The sequence below is a fragment of the Mustela putorius genome, unplaced genomic scaffold, assembly GCF_011764305.1.
Source record: "Mustela putorius furo isolate JIRA1106 unplaced genomic scaffold, ASM1176430v1.1 tig00000224_pilon_pilon_pilon, whole genome shotgun sequence".
NCBI classification, from domain to species: domain Eukaryota; kingdom Metazoa; phylum Chordata; class Mammalia; order Carnivora; family Mustelidae; genus Mustela; species Mustela putorius.
Genome location: NW_025421321.1, coordinates 5,916,657 through 5,932,044, shown reverse-complemented (window position 1 = coordinate 5,932,044; position 15,388 = coordinate 5,916,657). Strand labels below are relative to the sequence as shown.

Below are 15,388 nucleotides of genomic sequence, written 5' to 3'. Positions count from 1 at the left end.
ATAATCGAGAAGTCAAAGTGTGTATTAACTAAAAAGAGGGGGAAAAAGATAATTCTGAAATAATTATTTCCTTTGTGAAAAGATTTCCCATAGGATTCTTAAAACGGCAAGTTCCACATGTGCACAATTCCACCTAGAAACATCTGTTCTTCCTGGAACTTTCCAAGAAGTCTGTTTCACATATGACAGACACCTGGATATAAATAATTATTCCGTATACGTGCAAATATCTGCATTGGGCTTATTCTAATTTCCTAGTGTTGTTTTGATTGATTACACTGAAGAAGAAATATCAAAGTCATATGTTTTTCAAAAGAATTTTCAACTTCATTTATTAATATTTAGTAACTATCCTTGGGCCCATACTAAACATGTTAAGAGCAAAATTTTATAGAATATGCAAAAGATGAGTTCTGACAGATTAATGATGATCAGGAGTTATAAGATACAAGGGAATCCTTTCATAGTTTCTAGTCATTCCCCAAACTTAATATCCTCTACTTACACTTCCTCATACTGGGTTCCTCACTTCCTCACTGGCTATCAGCTCGTAAGGGCAACGAGTGTGTCTGTCATGTTCTCACTGTATCTATCTGCATGTAGGAAGCACATAACCAATTCTGAAAATCCCTGATGCTCAATGTTAATAAACCGGACTATCTTCAAAAGAGGCTTTTAATGCTAACATTCTGCTACTCTCATTTATAAGCAGTCTTATTAAGAGCGTATCTCTTGAACGTTTGGATATCATTTTAGACGATGAAGTTAAGCAAAGAAAGATCACATTTATTATTTTTTAAGCAAACTTAGTTCACTACATGTCATGTTTTAAGAGCTTTTACATGTATTAGCTCACTTAAGGATATATGTACATATATTCATATACCTGTAATCTAAATTCAGTAAAATAAACTTTGAGCTATTATTCAAGTCCACTATTTTTTTTTCATTTATTTATTTGACAGAGAGAGAGAGAGAGATCACAAGTAGGCAGAGGGACAGAGAGAGAGGGAAAAGTAGGCTCCCCGCTGAGCAGAGAGGCCAATGATTCTAGGACCGAGATCATGACCTGAGCTGAAGGCAGAGGATTAACCCACTGAGCCAACCAGATGCCCCCAAGTCCACTATTTCTTGAACTACTCCCATGTCCCAGGTACTATGGCAGAGGCTGCTGGGGATCCTGAAATGAGGAAGACCCAGACCCCGCCCTCAAGCAACTTAATTTTGTGCAATGGTTTAGGAAGTATGGTCAATCATCAACAATATCAACATCATCTCAGAACCTGCAAATGGAAATTCCCATGTCCCTACTCCAAACTTCCTAAATCAGAATTGTGGGCTGGGGCCCAGCAAAGAGTTTTTCACAAGCTCTCCAGTTGACCCTAATAATCACTCAATTTTGAGAACCCTTGATTTAGTGGAATATGTGAAAGAAAGACCCACCTAATCCAATCCTAAGGCAAAAAGTAATGTGCTCTAGAAGTTTGGTCACAGGAGAGCTGAGTTAGGAAGTGCCTGAGAATCAGGAAAGGTTTGCTCATATTCATTCAGTGCACGCTACTGGTCTCACACAGTGTTGGAAGCATTTTGCTGGGTACCCAGAACCCAAAGACAAAACAATGTTTCAAGAAGCTCATGAAAGGTTATCTATGGGATGAGTAGTTGAAGTCCACAAATGCATCTTTATTATGATCTGATCATAAAAAGAATAAGAAATGGTAATAAAAATATAACCATTAATTATTACTGCGGCACTGAAAGTAGTTATTTGAAACTTGAAGCAGAACTGTTGTTCTAAACACCTAGAAACCCAGGTCAAAAATGTGAAGAACTCTTCAAACTGTTATATTCACTTTGAAGTTCCTTAACTTTTTAAAAAGATTTTATTTATTTATTTGACAGACAGAGATCACAATTAGGCAGAGAGGCAGGCAGAAGAGAGAAGGGAGCAGGCTCCCCACTGAGCAGAGGGCCCAACGTGGGGCTCCATCCCAGGACCCTGGGATCCTGACCTGAGCCGAAGGCAGAGGCCCTAACCCACTGAGCCACACAGGTGCCCTGAAGTTTTTAATTTTATTCATGCTCAAATATATTTTTGAGAATACTAAATATTCATAACATAACTATCTTAAATATTACACTACCAACAAGGAGAATCAACGCCCAAAGTCGTCAGTACATATTTTATTCATGACTCATTCATTGAACATTTACCGAGTACCTACTAAATACAAGCATTGTGTGTGCTACTAACCAGATGGGAGACTCAGAGTAAATGTGTGCACCCTGTTCTACAGGAACTCATAACCTAGTGAGGCAGTGCCAGGCATGGAAGTTTTATTGGTATCCCTCAGTTTGTTTTTCTCAAGTATAGGCACCAAATAAAAATGTTAAAGAATAAAACCTCATGATTTTTGATTAAAGAGAAAATTCTTATAAATACTAAACATAAATACTGTTGGTTACTATAGAATACTCACAGATAACAGAGTAGCAGGAATGAACTTTAGTCTACAAACTCAAATGTGTAACAAATAGAATTTTTTTCCGTAACTGAGTTTTATTTCTTTTTCAAGCCCCCACTCAGCCTCAGTGACAATAATCTTATCAACAAAGGCCCTCCCTCTTTCCCAGGCCTGTGTTAATCAGGTCCGGGAATTTCTAAAGTGCCAAGATAGGAAGCCGGAGATGTCAGGTCCTAGCATCACTGGTCCCCACAGGGTTCTGAGCTGTTCTTTGTCCACTCTAGTGTTTGGTTTTCAGTTGCATTGTTCCGGTGCTGACAGGCCTGGTCCTTCCAATCAAGGCGACTGCTTAGCTTGAGGATTGAGGAATGTCTGTGGCTTCCTTGCCCTGTGATGTGGCAGAAATTTCTGTGAGGTGGCCCTTTTGCCCACACATATTTGAAACATTACCTCAGAACTTGTTAGAAATGCAAATTCTCCTTCACCCCAATTCCTAAATCAGAAATTCCGATTAAAGCACAGTCACCTGCCACAAATTCTCTCAGGCTCCATCCCCCAGGCTCTGCCCAGGATGCAGTGGGGGCAGGCTTTATCAAATAGTCTCTCTTTCCTTAGGCAAATGTTTGTGTTTGAATCTACTTCCTCCTCTCTGAATCTGAGGTTTTTTCCTGCCCCAGGAGACACTCCCTCTAGAGATTTTTGGTTCAGAGGGAACTGGAATTATCTTAATGGATTTAGTTTTAAAGCGGAGAAGTACGTTTGGGAAATTAACAAAAAGGGGGGGCGGGGGTGGAGAACAGATCTTACCTTTCACAAAACATTTTTGCTGATAAAGAGCTTGAGGCTTTAGATTAGGTGATTGGTCTAGAAAACCACAGGGTAAAAGAGCACAGCAAGGATGTAAATCATATTTTCAGACTCTTAAGCTCAATTTTTCCCCCACCCACACCACCATCCTGCCACTTGCTTCCTTTGATGACAATCAATAGACTACAACAAATCTCCAGTTAGTGGCAACAGAGGAAGCACTTTACACTGTCTGGCTCCAACCTCACAACATTGCCTTACAGTGTCCACTTCACAGGTGAGGACACTGCAGTGGGGAGACATGAAATATTTGCCCTAGGTGAGTGCTGGAGCCAGGATTAAAATCCAAGTCTGGGCCACTCCAAAGCCTGCCCTTTCACCAGTTTTGTAGACTGCCTCATAATTATGGTTGAATACTTTCTAAAAAAACAGCTACCAGTTAATAAGCACCTGCTCTGTGCCAAGTGTGTTATATAATCTGTACTCCTTTGATAATTCTTCACAGATGTTAGCACAGCAATTTTTTCTGATAAGATTGAGGCCGAGAGACTTAAGTAACTCACCCATGGTCTCGTTTTGCTGCAGGAAAAAAAATTTGAACTAAGGTCTAGTTTTCAAGCCCAGGCTCCTTCCAAGACAACTGCTTTTGCCATTAAAACAACATGCCTTCTAGAAAGGGAAATGAGGATAACACCAGCCACACTAATTTCACTATTGTTATGAAAATGTAATCAGATTTTGGATATAAAATACCATGATTCTAATACCATGAAGTTAATGCACTTAACTGCAAATTAGAACATCCAAATACCTCCCTCAGCTCAGGTCTAAAACTCCGTTCTATTTTGGGCAAGTCATTTCAATGTCTTTCAGGTCAGCTTCCTCAACACTAAAATGAAAGAACCGGACTAACTGAAGTTTCTGCCCAGTTTTGAAAGTCAATTTCTAGATAAAATATCATATACATAAATGATAAAGAAAAATTGCAAAACACCTCTAAGCCTTACGTGATCTTTTTGATTTAGCATCTCACTTATTTTCCAATGCTTCTTCAAGGTTTATCTTTTAGCGTCCTCGGAGTTGCTCACATGTTTTAGTGCAATGACTTCCAGTAAGAGGATGCATCTCAGAGTTGCTGTTCGCAAAACACTTAGACCAGCCTGCAAGTTTTAAATGTGCCTAATGTTTTGGGATGTGTATCTCTCCCACAAAAGATGAAAGAGAAGTAGAAGAGAGTTCTTAGTGAATTGCCAAGGATTATATCATCGCGGAAACCTACAAGAATACGTTCAAAACTGTTACTTCATAGTAGTTATAAGAGCAGAGAAAATGTACTTAAGTGCCTGGCTTGCTACTTCCTCAATCTCTGGTCTTCAGCAAATTACCCAATGCCTGTTTTCTCACCTGGAAAATAAACATTCTCATAACATATACTTCATAGTGCTAATTTGAGGAGCAAGATTATCCATATTAAATCCAGTGCCTGGCACATCGTTAATGTCTAACAAATGCCTGGCCTTTTCACTAGTAATTTTGTTATTATTTCCATACGTGAGCAGGTTAATTCAGAGTATTACTTCAGGGAATACTTGAGAACCTACTATGTGTGAGGCCATGGGGTTACAAAGAATTAAAGTCTCTGACCTAAGATCATCATCTTGAAGGAGGATCAGGAAACAGAAACAATTTCAGAAGCGACAAGTGCCATATACAGAGGTAAAGGACATCTAGCTGCCCCCCCCCTTTCCCGCGAGATTGCCCTAAGGAATCCCTTTGGCTTCTGCCCTGGACGTCACAGGAAGCGCGACCAATCGTGGCCCGCTTCGGGATCTTCGTTTTTCTTGACTCTTCTTGTAGGAAGTCAAATGACAATCGTTTTCTCTGAAGACGTCCTTCCGCTTCTTTCGGTCCCGAGAGTCCTCCCTTAACAAGATCTGTCCCAGCACGCCGGTCCGCCACCAGATGCGGAACGCGACGCCAGGCGCACCAGGAGTGACGTCACACTCACTACCCCCGCCCTCACGTCACTTCCGGGACGCTTCTTTCGTGGAGGCTTGTGGGTAGCCGGCCGGGGTCTCCTGGCGACGACGATGGCGGGGGATGTGGGCGGTCGCAGCTGCACGGATTCGGAGCTGCTGCTGCACCCGGAGCTACTGTCCCAGGAGTTCCTTCTCCTCACCCTGGAGCAGGTCGGGCGCGCCGGGACGGGTGGGCCATTTTGGAGAGGGGTTCGGACTTGAGCTGGCCCCAAGTAATCCTCAGTGGCAAGCGGACACACCCGCCGCCGTCGCCCCTCCCGCCGGGTTTGTGTCACTCTCCACTCCACACGGGCGAACCAGGTCGCCCCACACCTCTATCCGAGAAACAGAGGTCCTTAGAATATCAGGAATTCCTGAGAATTAGGACTCATCCTCTTGGGTATTTGATGGCTCTGACAGAGGAGTCCTAGGCGACTCGAGCGGCCTAAATGTGTGCGGGGGGTCGGGGGGCGGAATCGTAGTAGAAATGAAGGGTAATAATCAAGGACTGTCAGGGCTGGAAAGCGTCGGAGAAATCGCCCTTTGTTCATATCCCCACCTCGTTTAAAGATGAAACTCAGTCTCAGAGAAGTGAAGTGACTTTTATTTAAGGTCATACCATTGCTAAATGGGGGAGAATTCAGGACTCCTGGCTCTCAATGCAGCATTTCCTCTTTTCGAGCTAATGTGACCTCACACAATCAACAAAAAACAAGACAAAAGAAGAGATGAACTTGGTTTAAAGTCGTAGAGAATTACTGAAAGTTTTCTTGTGGTTTTAAGTACCATATTTTGTTGCTTTCTATATGTTTACGCCTTAGTACTCTTTCGCTAATTTCCTTCAGCCCTACTGAGTAGATTTATGGAGGTTACCTTTCCCCTGAGGTTCTCAAACTTTTTAGGCACATCAGAATCACGAATCACCCCAGAGCATGTTAAAACACAAATTATTGGGTTCCATCCCCAGAGTGTCAGATTCAGTAGGTGCAAGGCGTGGCCTGAACATGGGCATTTTCAACAACTTCTTGCTGCTAGCCCAGGGACCATAGCTCAAGAACTACCACCCTGGAGCAGTAATTCCTAAACTACGGTGCCTATGAATTATCTGGAAATGTTATCCAGGGGACTCTCCAGGGTTTTTTCATATTTCTAAGTGAATAGAGGGTGAAAACTGATAACAAAGGATGGTCAAGTATAACAGAGAAAAGTAATATTTGTACTTTTAAATTTAGAAGAAAAAAGTAATCAGGATAAGTTTATCAGAGTACATAGATTGGACTTGATTTGCCACTTAAACAGAACACAGATAAATCCAAACTCTTTATTGTAGCTACTCCTTTTCCTTGTGCTGCATGTTTTCCATGATGTTGAGAGCAAATTGGAAAGTGAGGGAGAATGAGGTAATTTAGAGAGGAATGGCTGGACAGTGACTGGAAGCTACTTGAAAAGACTGGTGAAAATATGAAGGGCAGTTTGTAATGATGCACTCTTATCAGTACAGTCATTAGTAAGGGGACTACAGCGTCCACCTGTAGGGCCATTTGAAATCTTGGTAGTTGACTTCAATTTAAGAAGTATTTTTTTTTTTTTTTTTAATTTAAGAAGTATTATTAGGGAGATGAGGGAAACAGTATTTGGGGTGAGACCTCCAGCCCACTCCTTTGATCATGATAGTCACACTCTGGGTAACTTTTTGACAGCATGCAGTAATAGTTATCGTTGTTGGCTTTTTTTTTGTCTGATTTCCCCAGGAAGTCTCCCATTTTCAATTTACCTCATGGATTCCATGCTACTGAAATGGTCTCCATGCCTGATGACTGACTGACCAGTTGTGGACTGCAGTCCTTGTCACACTGAGAATATATGACCATTGTCTTTTAAGATGAGCCTAAACTTAATACTTGCAGAGGTTAACCTCCGAAATACTACTTATAGTACTATGTGGGATTGCAGTGCACTTGAAGTCCCTATAAGTTCCTATACGACTTAAATAATAAACTCACACTTAAATAACAAATTCTGTAATTACAGTAAATACATAGTAATGGTATAATTATAGAATTGTAAATGTAAATTAAGAGTTAAGTTATATTAAATTTCATATGTTTTAAATTGTAAGTAAAATAATAAGTATTAAATTATATTGTGGAAAATAAGTTATAAAATAGATACTTATTAAGCGTTATAATTATAAAATTTATTACTTAAGCAGGAATGTTCTACCCTGTTAGATAGGTAGTAATTACCATGAAGGATGTTATTTTGAAATTACTTTTGTTTCCTTTTTCACAGAAGAACATAGCTGTTGAAAATGACATAAGAATAAACAAAGACAATCTCACTGATCTTTATGTTCAGCACGCAATTCCGTTGCCTCAAAGAGATTTGCCAAAGAATAGGTGGGGGAAAATGATGGAAAAGAAAAGAGAGCAACATGAGATGAAAAATGAGACTAAAAGGTACTTGGTAGTGGTTGTGGTTTTTATCTCCTATGACTTAACAATTTTGCTTTTCTTTTTTTTTCTCCAGGTAAAATAAACTTAGGTAAGAAAAATTCATTTACTCAATAACTATTTATTGAGCATCAGGCACTGTGCTTATAGCATGACTAAAACCAACAATTCTCTGCTCATATTTTCAATTGGGAGAAACATAATTTTAAAAATTAGCTAAAATACATGGTATGTTACATGGTGATACATATAAATGCTAAGGAGAAAAGTAAATCAGGGAGAGATTGCCATTTTAGGTAAAGTGGCCAAAAACAACCTCACTGGGAAATGACATTTCAGTAAAGAAACCTGTAGGTGTTATTTAAGAGCAGCAAGCTAGCATTCCAGACAGAATACTAGAGCCTGGGTCAGGAGTGTGCCGGTCATAAACCGAGAACAATAAAGAGCCCATCAAGGCCAAAGTGGAGAGAGTCAAAAGGAGAGTAGAGAAAAGAGGTTTATTGGAGGTGAGTAGGGGAGTTTGTTGGGTTAGATCCTGTAAGGCTTTGTAAGTCATTGTAAGAACACTGGCTTTGCTGTGAGATAAGAAGCCATTGGAAGGTTTTGAGCAAAGTGGTGATATCATCTGATGTGCATTTTAATAGCGTCACTGTGGCTGCAGTACAGAGACGTGATTTAAGATAGGGGAAAGGGAACAGGAAAATCAATCAGGAGGCTGTACTGTGATCCAGGTGATAAATGGTGGGGACTTCGACTGAAGTAGGGAACTTGGTAAGAAGTGGCTGGAGTCTGGAGGTAGAGCCAACAAGATTTGCTGAATTGTGAGAAAATGTGGAGTCAAGACTTTAAGGTCTTCGAATAATAAAGAAATGAAGGAACTGTCATATAGCTTCAGGGACACTAAGATTTTTTTTTTTTTTAAAGATTTTATTTATTTGACAGACAGAGATCACAAGTAGGCAGAGAGGCAGGCAGAGAGAGAGGAAGGGAAGCAGGCTCCCTGCTGAGCAGAGAGCCTATGCGGAGCTCAATCCCAGGACCCTGGGATCATGACCTGAGCCAAAGGCAGAGGCTTTAACCCACGGAGCCACCCAGGCGCCCCGACACTAAGATTTTTAAATTTCAGAAAATTTTTCATAAAACCACAAGCAAATAAATTTCCTTCTTAAATGGTTATGTTTCTGTAACAGTGATAGATAGTTTAATGAGAACAAAGTGTGCTAAGATCCTTGAGTGGGCTAGTTATTTCGTTTCCTGTGTCTGTTTTATCACAAGTGGGCGCTATTGATTAATTACTGAATTTATTTTTAGAGCCTTCTGTTTGTAAGGTACTGTCATTGGCAGCGCACTAGTGATTGTGGGAGAAAGTGGAATGAGGGCTGAGCGTAAGGGCGAATACTGGCTCCAAGTTGATGAGGGGTGTTAATCTCTAGTTACAAAGAAGAACTCATGATTGGTAGGGGGAGTATTCCCCAGGTATGAAAATAGTTGAAGAATGTAACATGTATGCTCATAGTTATTTTGGGAAAATGGTCTTTCTTTTGATCAGGAACACATTCAGTTCAGATTAAACATCATTTTAGCTTGATGGTTATATAGTGGTATGGGCTACATATTAGTGTTAGCTTTTGTAAATCTGTGGTTATGCCAAATACATCTTCGGTTTACATTTGTTGATTCATCTTTTTAAAAAATCTATTTTATAGAGCTGGCTTGAGTGAGTGGTGGGAGGGGGAGGGGCAGAGGGAGAGATAGAATCCTGAAGCAGACCCTCAGCTGAGTTTGGAGCTTATAGGCCAATGGGCTCCATCCCAGGACCCTGAGATCATGACCTGAGCTAAAACCAAGAGTTGGCCACTTAACTGACTGTGCCACCCAGGTACCCCTTACTTTTGTTGATTCTTTTTTTTTTTTTTTTTTTTACTTTTGTTGATTCTTAATAAGAAAGTATTTTCTTCTTGATCAGCATGTTCATGCATATTGTCCTAAGCAAAGCTTCAGTACTGTTACTTCGTATGATGATCTCTTTAAGCTCCTCAGTATCCTTTTTGAAAGGATTTATGACTTTTTTTTTTTTTAAGATTTTATGTATTTATTTGACAGCATAAGCAGGGGGAGCAGCAGGCAGAGGGAGAGGGAGAAGCAGAATCCCTGCTGAGCAGGGAGTTCAACATTGGTCTCGATCCCAGCACCCTGGGATCATGACCCAAGCTGAAGGCAGACACTTAACCATCTGAGCCACCAAGGTGCCCCGGATTTGTGACTTTCTAAAGAAAAAACCCACAAATTTCACTCTTTTTTTTTTTTTTTTTAAAGATTTTATTTATTTACTTGACAGAGAGATCACAAGTAGGCAAGAGGCAGGCAGAGAGAGAGGGGGAAGCAGAATCCCTGCTGAGCAGAGAGCCCGATGCAGGGCTTGATCCCAGGATCCTGAGATCATGACCTGAGCCAAAGGCAGAGGCTTAACCCACTGAGCCACTCAGGCGCCCCACAAATCTCACTCTTGACTCAAAATCTTAAAAGCTGGAAGGATCTAAGAGATTGTCTGGTATTGTTGAATTAGCAGTGTTGTGATATGCCCCAGGTCACACAGAGCGAGGCCCAGATCAACAGTGCAGTGCTTCCCAAACTTCAGCATGCCTCTGGGATCTTAGGTTGAACTCTCACAAGCTGATGAGCCCTGCTCTCTCTGATGAGCCCTCTGTTTCCCTTTGGCAGCGGCACAGTGTATGTAGGAAAGTCATTTTTATCTGCTACCAGATGATGTTCTATGGTAACCTAAGAATTGGTGAGTTTGGCCAGTCACCTAGGATCTGGTTAAAATGACAGGTTGAAGCCCCAGATTCTGCATTTCATAACAGGCTTCCAAGGTGATGTTTACGCTACTGGTCCCTCGACCACACTTTGTGTAGGAAGGCTGAAGTGTTCTTCGTAGTAACTGCTCAAGTTCTTGTTACATGTTTAAGTTTTTTTTTCCCCATAAATCTGTTGTTTCACTTGAGGTTTAATGAATAGTAGACAAATGAATGTTTTTATTGTTTATCTTTATGATTCAGAGTGGAAGTTAGGTTTTGCAGAATCTAATCATGAAGACTTGCCAAATTTTAAAATTAACATTACACAAATATTATAGTTAGAATTTAGAGAGTGCCTTGGCTTTAGTTTAGAGACTGTTGATGAATAGAATATTCTCATTGTCTATAGAGTGTCGCTGTGGTAGTTTTGCTATAGTTTTATTAATAGTTCATTATCTTTTTAAAATAATAACTGATACATAGTCAAGGTAACCTTATCAGTTAGGTGGGGTGATTTTTAAAACTTAAAATTTTTAGTTGCTAGGAAATCTTGTTTTAAGTTCTAGGGTTAATTGGTTGGTTGATGTTAAAAAAAAATTTTATGTGTACATTAAAGCTAACTTAAGTTTCTTGTCAATAAATATTTTATACTTTAAACATCAGAAAATTGTCACTTCATTTAGGATGAACATAGAAAATTTCATTCCTAGGAGTCCTCCGTAAAATAGATGAGTCTTACCAGTAAATGTTTTCTGGTCATTGTTTTACTTCTGAGTTCCTGCAGACTGGTTTGCATTGCAGATGGTATTTTTCAAGAATTTATCTCTTTGATTTCAGGACTAGCACTGTAGATGGGTTAAGGAAAAGACCCCTCATCGTGTTTGATGGAAGTTCAACAAGTACAAGCATCAAAGTGAGAAAGACAGAGAATGGCGATAATGACCGGCTCAGGCCTCCCCCTCAGGCAAGCTTTACCAGTAATGCCTTTCGAAAATTGTCAAATTCCTCTTCAAGTGTTTCACCCCTAATTCTGTCTTCCAATTTGCCTATGAACAATAAAATGGAACACAATAATAATGACACTAAACAGAACCATGACTTAACGCATAGGAAAAGTCCTTTGGGTCCTGTGAAGTCCCCACCTTTGTCCCCTGTTGGAGCTACTCCTGTGAAGTTAAAGCGAGCGGCCCCTAAAGAAGAAGCTGAGGCTGTGGTAAGTGTGGGGCGGCTTCTGTGCTAGTAAGAGAGAGGGGATGGAGTCTCTGAGTGGGGAGGCCTCGTGGAGTGGGTAAGGGTAAGCTGGGCCACAGGCAGTTCTTGAACTCTTAAATGGTCTGACTCTTCCGTGTCCTTTTTAGTGTTGACTCCTGGAATCATAAAATCCGTGATGATAAGTTAATGTTTTTTTCAAGTCTACCAAACTTATTTCTACTTAAAATGTCTTAGGCACTTTCCCTAGACTTTTGTCATTTCAATCCTTTAACCATTTGGGGGACTAAAAGAGAAAAATATTCCTTTGTTAGTAAAGCTCAGAATGTTAAGTAGTTTGTCCAGAGTTACATATCTATTCAGTAGCATTTTGACCTTCATTCTGTTTTATACTTAACCTTAAAACCACACTAGAGTATTCAGAATTTATCATAGACCTCCCCTTCCCTCAAATTTATCTGTCCTTGGAGAGGTAGGGGAAGTAGGGGAGTGTCCTGTGTTGGACTGAATTATAGTTAAGCATTCGGATGCTTGGATTTCATATACTGGCAAATTTGGTACTGATAGGCAATATATTTAGAGTTTAATTTGTGAGAGGGCATAAACATGTATGTGTATGTATATACACTTATATGTGTGTTTATATGTACAAATACATATGTATATACATATACATACTTGATTCTTCCCTGGGCTTCTCAGAAAATGATTTTACTTTAAACATCCAAGCAGTTTTATATTATTATCATAGTTTATTTGCCTTAGTCTATTTAGACTGCTCGATATAATACTGACTCGATGGCTTATACAACAGACATGCATTTCCCACAGTTCTAGAGGCTGGCAAGTGCAGAATCAAGGTGCTATCAGATTCATTGTCTGGTGAAAACCTACTTCCTGATTCGCCCTAGGCTGCTTTCTTTTCTTTCTTTTTTTTTTTTTTAAAGATTTTATTTATTTTATTTGACAGACAGAGATTACAAGTAGGCAGAGAGGCAGGCAGAGAGAGAGGGGAGGAAGCAGGCTCCCTGCTGAGCAAAGAGCCCGATTCGGGGCTCAATCCCAGGACCCTGGGATCATGACCTGAGCTGAAGGCAGAGGCTTTAATCCACTGAGCCACGCAGGCGCCCCCCCTAGGCTGCTTTCTGCTGTGTTCTCATGTTGTGGAAGGGGCAAGTAAGCTCTCTGAGGTCTCTTTTCTAAGGGCCCATTCATGAGAGCACCTATGTTGTGATTTAAGCACTTCCAAAGACCCTGCCCCCTAATACTGTCACATTGGGGATTAGATGTCAACATATGAATTTTGAGGGGACATGCATTCAGTCTGTAGCATTCCTATGGTATACTTTGACTTTATTATACTCTTCAAATTGTGTGTCAGAGGGATCAAAACTCAGAGTAGTTCAAACATTGTAAAGTAGTAGCAGAAAGAAGACTACCGTAAATCTGACCAGTGTTTGGTTCTTCCATTGGTTCACCCTTTCAGCTACCCTGTGCAATAGCACAGTTCTTTTTCTCATTTCACAGATAAGGAAATGGAAGCTCAGATAGTTTAAATAAACTTTTCCAGGGTTTCAGAGTTAGTAAGTGGCCTGGTTGCTATTTGAATACAGACCTATTTGACCTCTGCATGAGCTTCTGTCTCACCAAGCTGCCTTTCCACTTCTTTCAGTCATTTTTGTGGGGCAGAGGAGGAGGGTGTCAGAGAAGAGTGGGAAGGAGGGAAAAAAAGTAGGAAGAATAATCTAGACCTCAAATATTATAATAAAAGAGTTAGCCTTGAGGATTTTTTTTCAGTCTCTTAAAACACATCTTTCTACTCAGAAAAATTTTACTCTTTCAGAGGTATGATTTTTTTTTTTTTTTAAATTTACTAGTATTAAGATCTTGGATTGTGAGATTGAGGAAGGCGATGGGGTAGGCAGGAAAGAAGCAGGTCTGGAGTCCTTAGTCGTTTTCAATTCTGAGTGCACTTCAGGATTACCTGGAGGAGCTTCCAGAAAACCCAGACAGAAATCGGAGCCTCATCCCTGCCACCTTGTATGCATTCTGACTTAATTAGTTCTGGGATAAGACCCAGGTCTGGGTATGTTTGAAAGTGTTGTGGGTGATTCTAATATGCAGAGATTTGAGAACCACAGCTGGAAAAAAATGGGTGGCAGGCGAGACGTGCATTTCCCAGTCTTCTAAATCTTCTCCCACCAGATGGCAGCAGTGATCTGCCATTCATATATTAGTAGTAAACTTCGGTGGTTTCAAGTGCTCATTTCAAGTTGTCCTCTGACATTTCTGCAGGTGTAAACTGGTTTCTGTTCATGTCTTTTCAGAATAACCTGAAGCCCCCAGAAACAAAGAGGAAGATACAGCATGTTACATGGCCCTGAAGGAAAGTTTCCAAAAATGTAAATATAACTGTAACTGTAGTTTTTCAAGCAAGTTCGCATATATTGACAGTATTTACAGAGATCCTGATTATTGTGGAATTTTCTTAAGAGGCTTAAAATTAGGTTTGAAAAAAAATAGTCTTTCCTTTCCCCTTCCTTTTTATTATTATTATTTTTTAATTTTTGCCTTTTGTGCCCTTACTAGGAAAAAATTTCTTTTTAAACCAGGTGACTTAGTGTAAGTCATTTATATTGATCCCAGTCAATCATTAGCTGCAAGTCTGATACAAAGCATCTGATGAATTTTAGGAATTATTTTAATTACTCGGTTTCAGTATTTGGGGGAATTTGAGGTTTTTGTTTAAACCCAAAATATTTTAGAAGTTCACAATTTTTATTTATTTTCCCTAGCAAAAGAATTTAACAGTTTTTCCCAATATTTTAGTAAATACTGCCAAACTCCTCCTTAAGGTTCACCAAGAAAAGCATATTTGTAGTGCTGCCAATAAACTATTCCAAATATACAGATGAAATTGCTGTTCTTGAAGTGCTTACATTACTTTTTCCCATAAAAACCAAAAAGGGAAATCAGTGCTCGCTATTGTTCCTTCCCTTGAAGTTGTAACAGAATTGGTGTATTAGGAGTTGATTGGTCAGTCTCACAGCTGGTCCACCCTTTAAGATGTCCCTGTCATGCAGCACTCCTCACTATTTTCATGAGCAGTCTTTGATCTTGCTCTGGGAGCTCAGGTGTCACTCCTTCCTAGGAGCTTCATCCTTTCCAAAAGAAGCCGACTTTAAAATCTTCAGGTGATGTAGTCATGTTCGAGGTGGTAGCTTATGGCAGAAGGTTTGGCAAATAGGAGGAGGGGGGTGGAGTTCCAGCACCTGAGAGAGTCCGGGAGGGATAGTGGTGAGAGGTGGGATGCCTAGCATGATCTGGAGTAGGCAGAAGAGGAGATGCCGACGCCGGGAGTCACCGCAGAGTGACCTCGTAGGAGACAAGTACCAGCCGGATGGGGGTCCCTGCTGGGGTAACAGGCAGCTTCCCACAGGGCTGCCACACACACATCACCCACAGAGGTTTTGTGTTCATGTTAAAGTAGTGTTACCGTCCCAGTCTGATGGAAGTCGGTGGGAACATACGGTAGACCTTCTAGCCACATGTTCTCCTGTCCACTTTTTTGCCTTGTATTTCTAACCAAGTGTGGAGGATACTTTATACTTTTTTCCTTATATGACTGATCTTCACAT

At 40.4% G+C, this 15,388-nt stretch overlaps 1 protein-coding gene and 1 long non-coding RNA gene across 6 annotated transcripts; one reads left to right on the top strand and one right to left on the bottom strand.

The window, feature by feature from the left end:
- Positions 1-2,125: 2,125 nt before the first annotated feature.
- On the bottom strand, positions 2,126-5,265 carry LOC101688602. Of its 3 annotated transcripts, XR_006605992.1 has the most exons (4): positions 4,917-5,265; positions 4,280-4,676; positions 3,273-3,329; positions 2,126-2,853 (listed from the first exon to the last, which is right to left on the bottom strand). It is a non-coding gene; the product is annotated as an uncharacterized LOC101688602 (long non-coding RNA). The 3 variants fall into 3 exon arrangements; XR_006605991.1 differs by having other exon boundaries at positions 2,132-2,853; positions 4,267-5,254; XR_006605990.1 differs by having other exon boundaries at positions 2,134-2,853; positions 4,280-5,248.
- Positions 5,266-5,287: 22 nt separating this feature from the next.
- CUNH2orf49 (chromosome unknown C2orf49 homolog) lies at positions 5,288-14,667 on the top strand. Of its 3 annotated transcripts, none has more exons than XM_013062386.2 (5): positions 5,288-5,461; positions 7,583-7,749; positions 11,379-11,505; positions 11,632-11,754; positions 14,078-14,667. In XM_013062386.2, the coding sequence occupies exons 1-5, from the start codon at positions 5,363-5,365 to the stop codon at positions 14,132-14,134; spliced, it is 573 nt and encodes a 190-aa protein (XP_012917840.1). In that variant the 5' UTR covers positions 5,288-5,362; the 3' UTR covers positions 14,135-14,667. The 3 variants fall into 3 exon arrangements, with proteins under 3 accessions (XP_012917840.1, XP_004764430.1, XP_044933551.1); XM_045077616.1 differs by having other exon boundaries at positions 5,291-5,461; positions 11,652-11,754; positions 14,078-14,108; XM_004764373.3 differs by having other exon boundaries at positions 5,289-5,461; positions 11,379-11,754.
- The last annotated feature ends 721 nt before the right edge of the window (positions 14,668-15,388 follow it).

Excerpts from the sequence above, each read along its gene's own strand:
- CUNH2orf49 (XM_004764373.3), top strand. The coding sequence starts at position 5,363 with ATGGCGGGGGATGTGGGCGGTCGCAGCTGCACGGATTCGGAGCTGCTG. Across the intron at positions 7,750-11,378 it reads ATGAAAAATGAGACTAAAAG|GACTAGCACTGTAGATGGGT; the intron begins GTACTTGGTAGT and ends CTTTGATTTCAG. Across the intron at positions 11,755-14,077 it reads AAGAAGAAGCTGAGGCTGTG|AATAACCTGAAGCCCCCAGA; the intron begins GTAAGTGTGGGG and ends ATGTCTTTTCAG.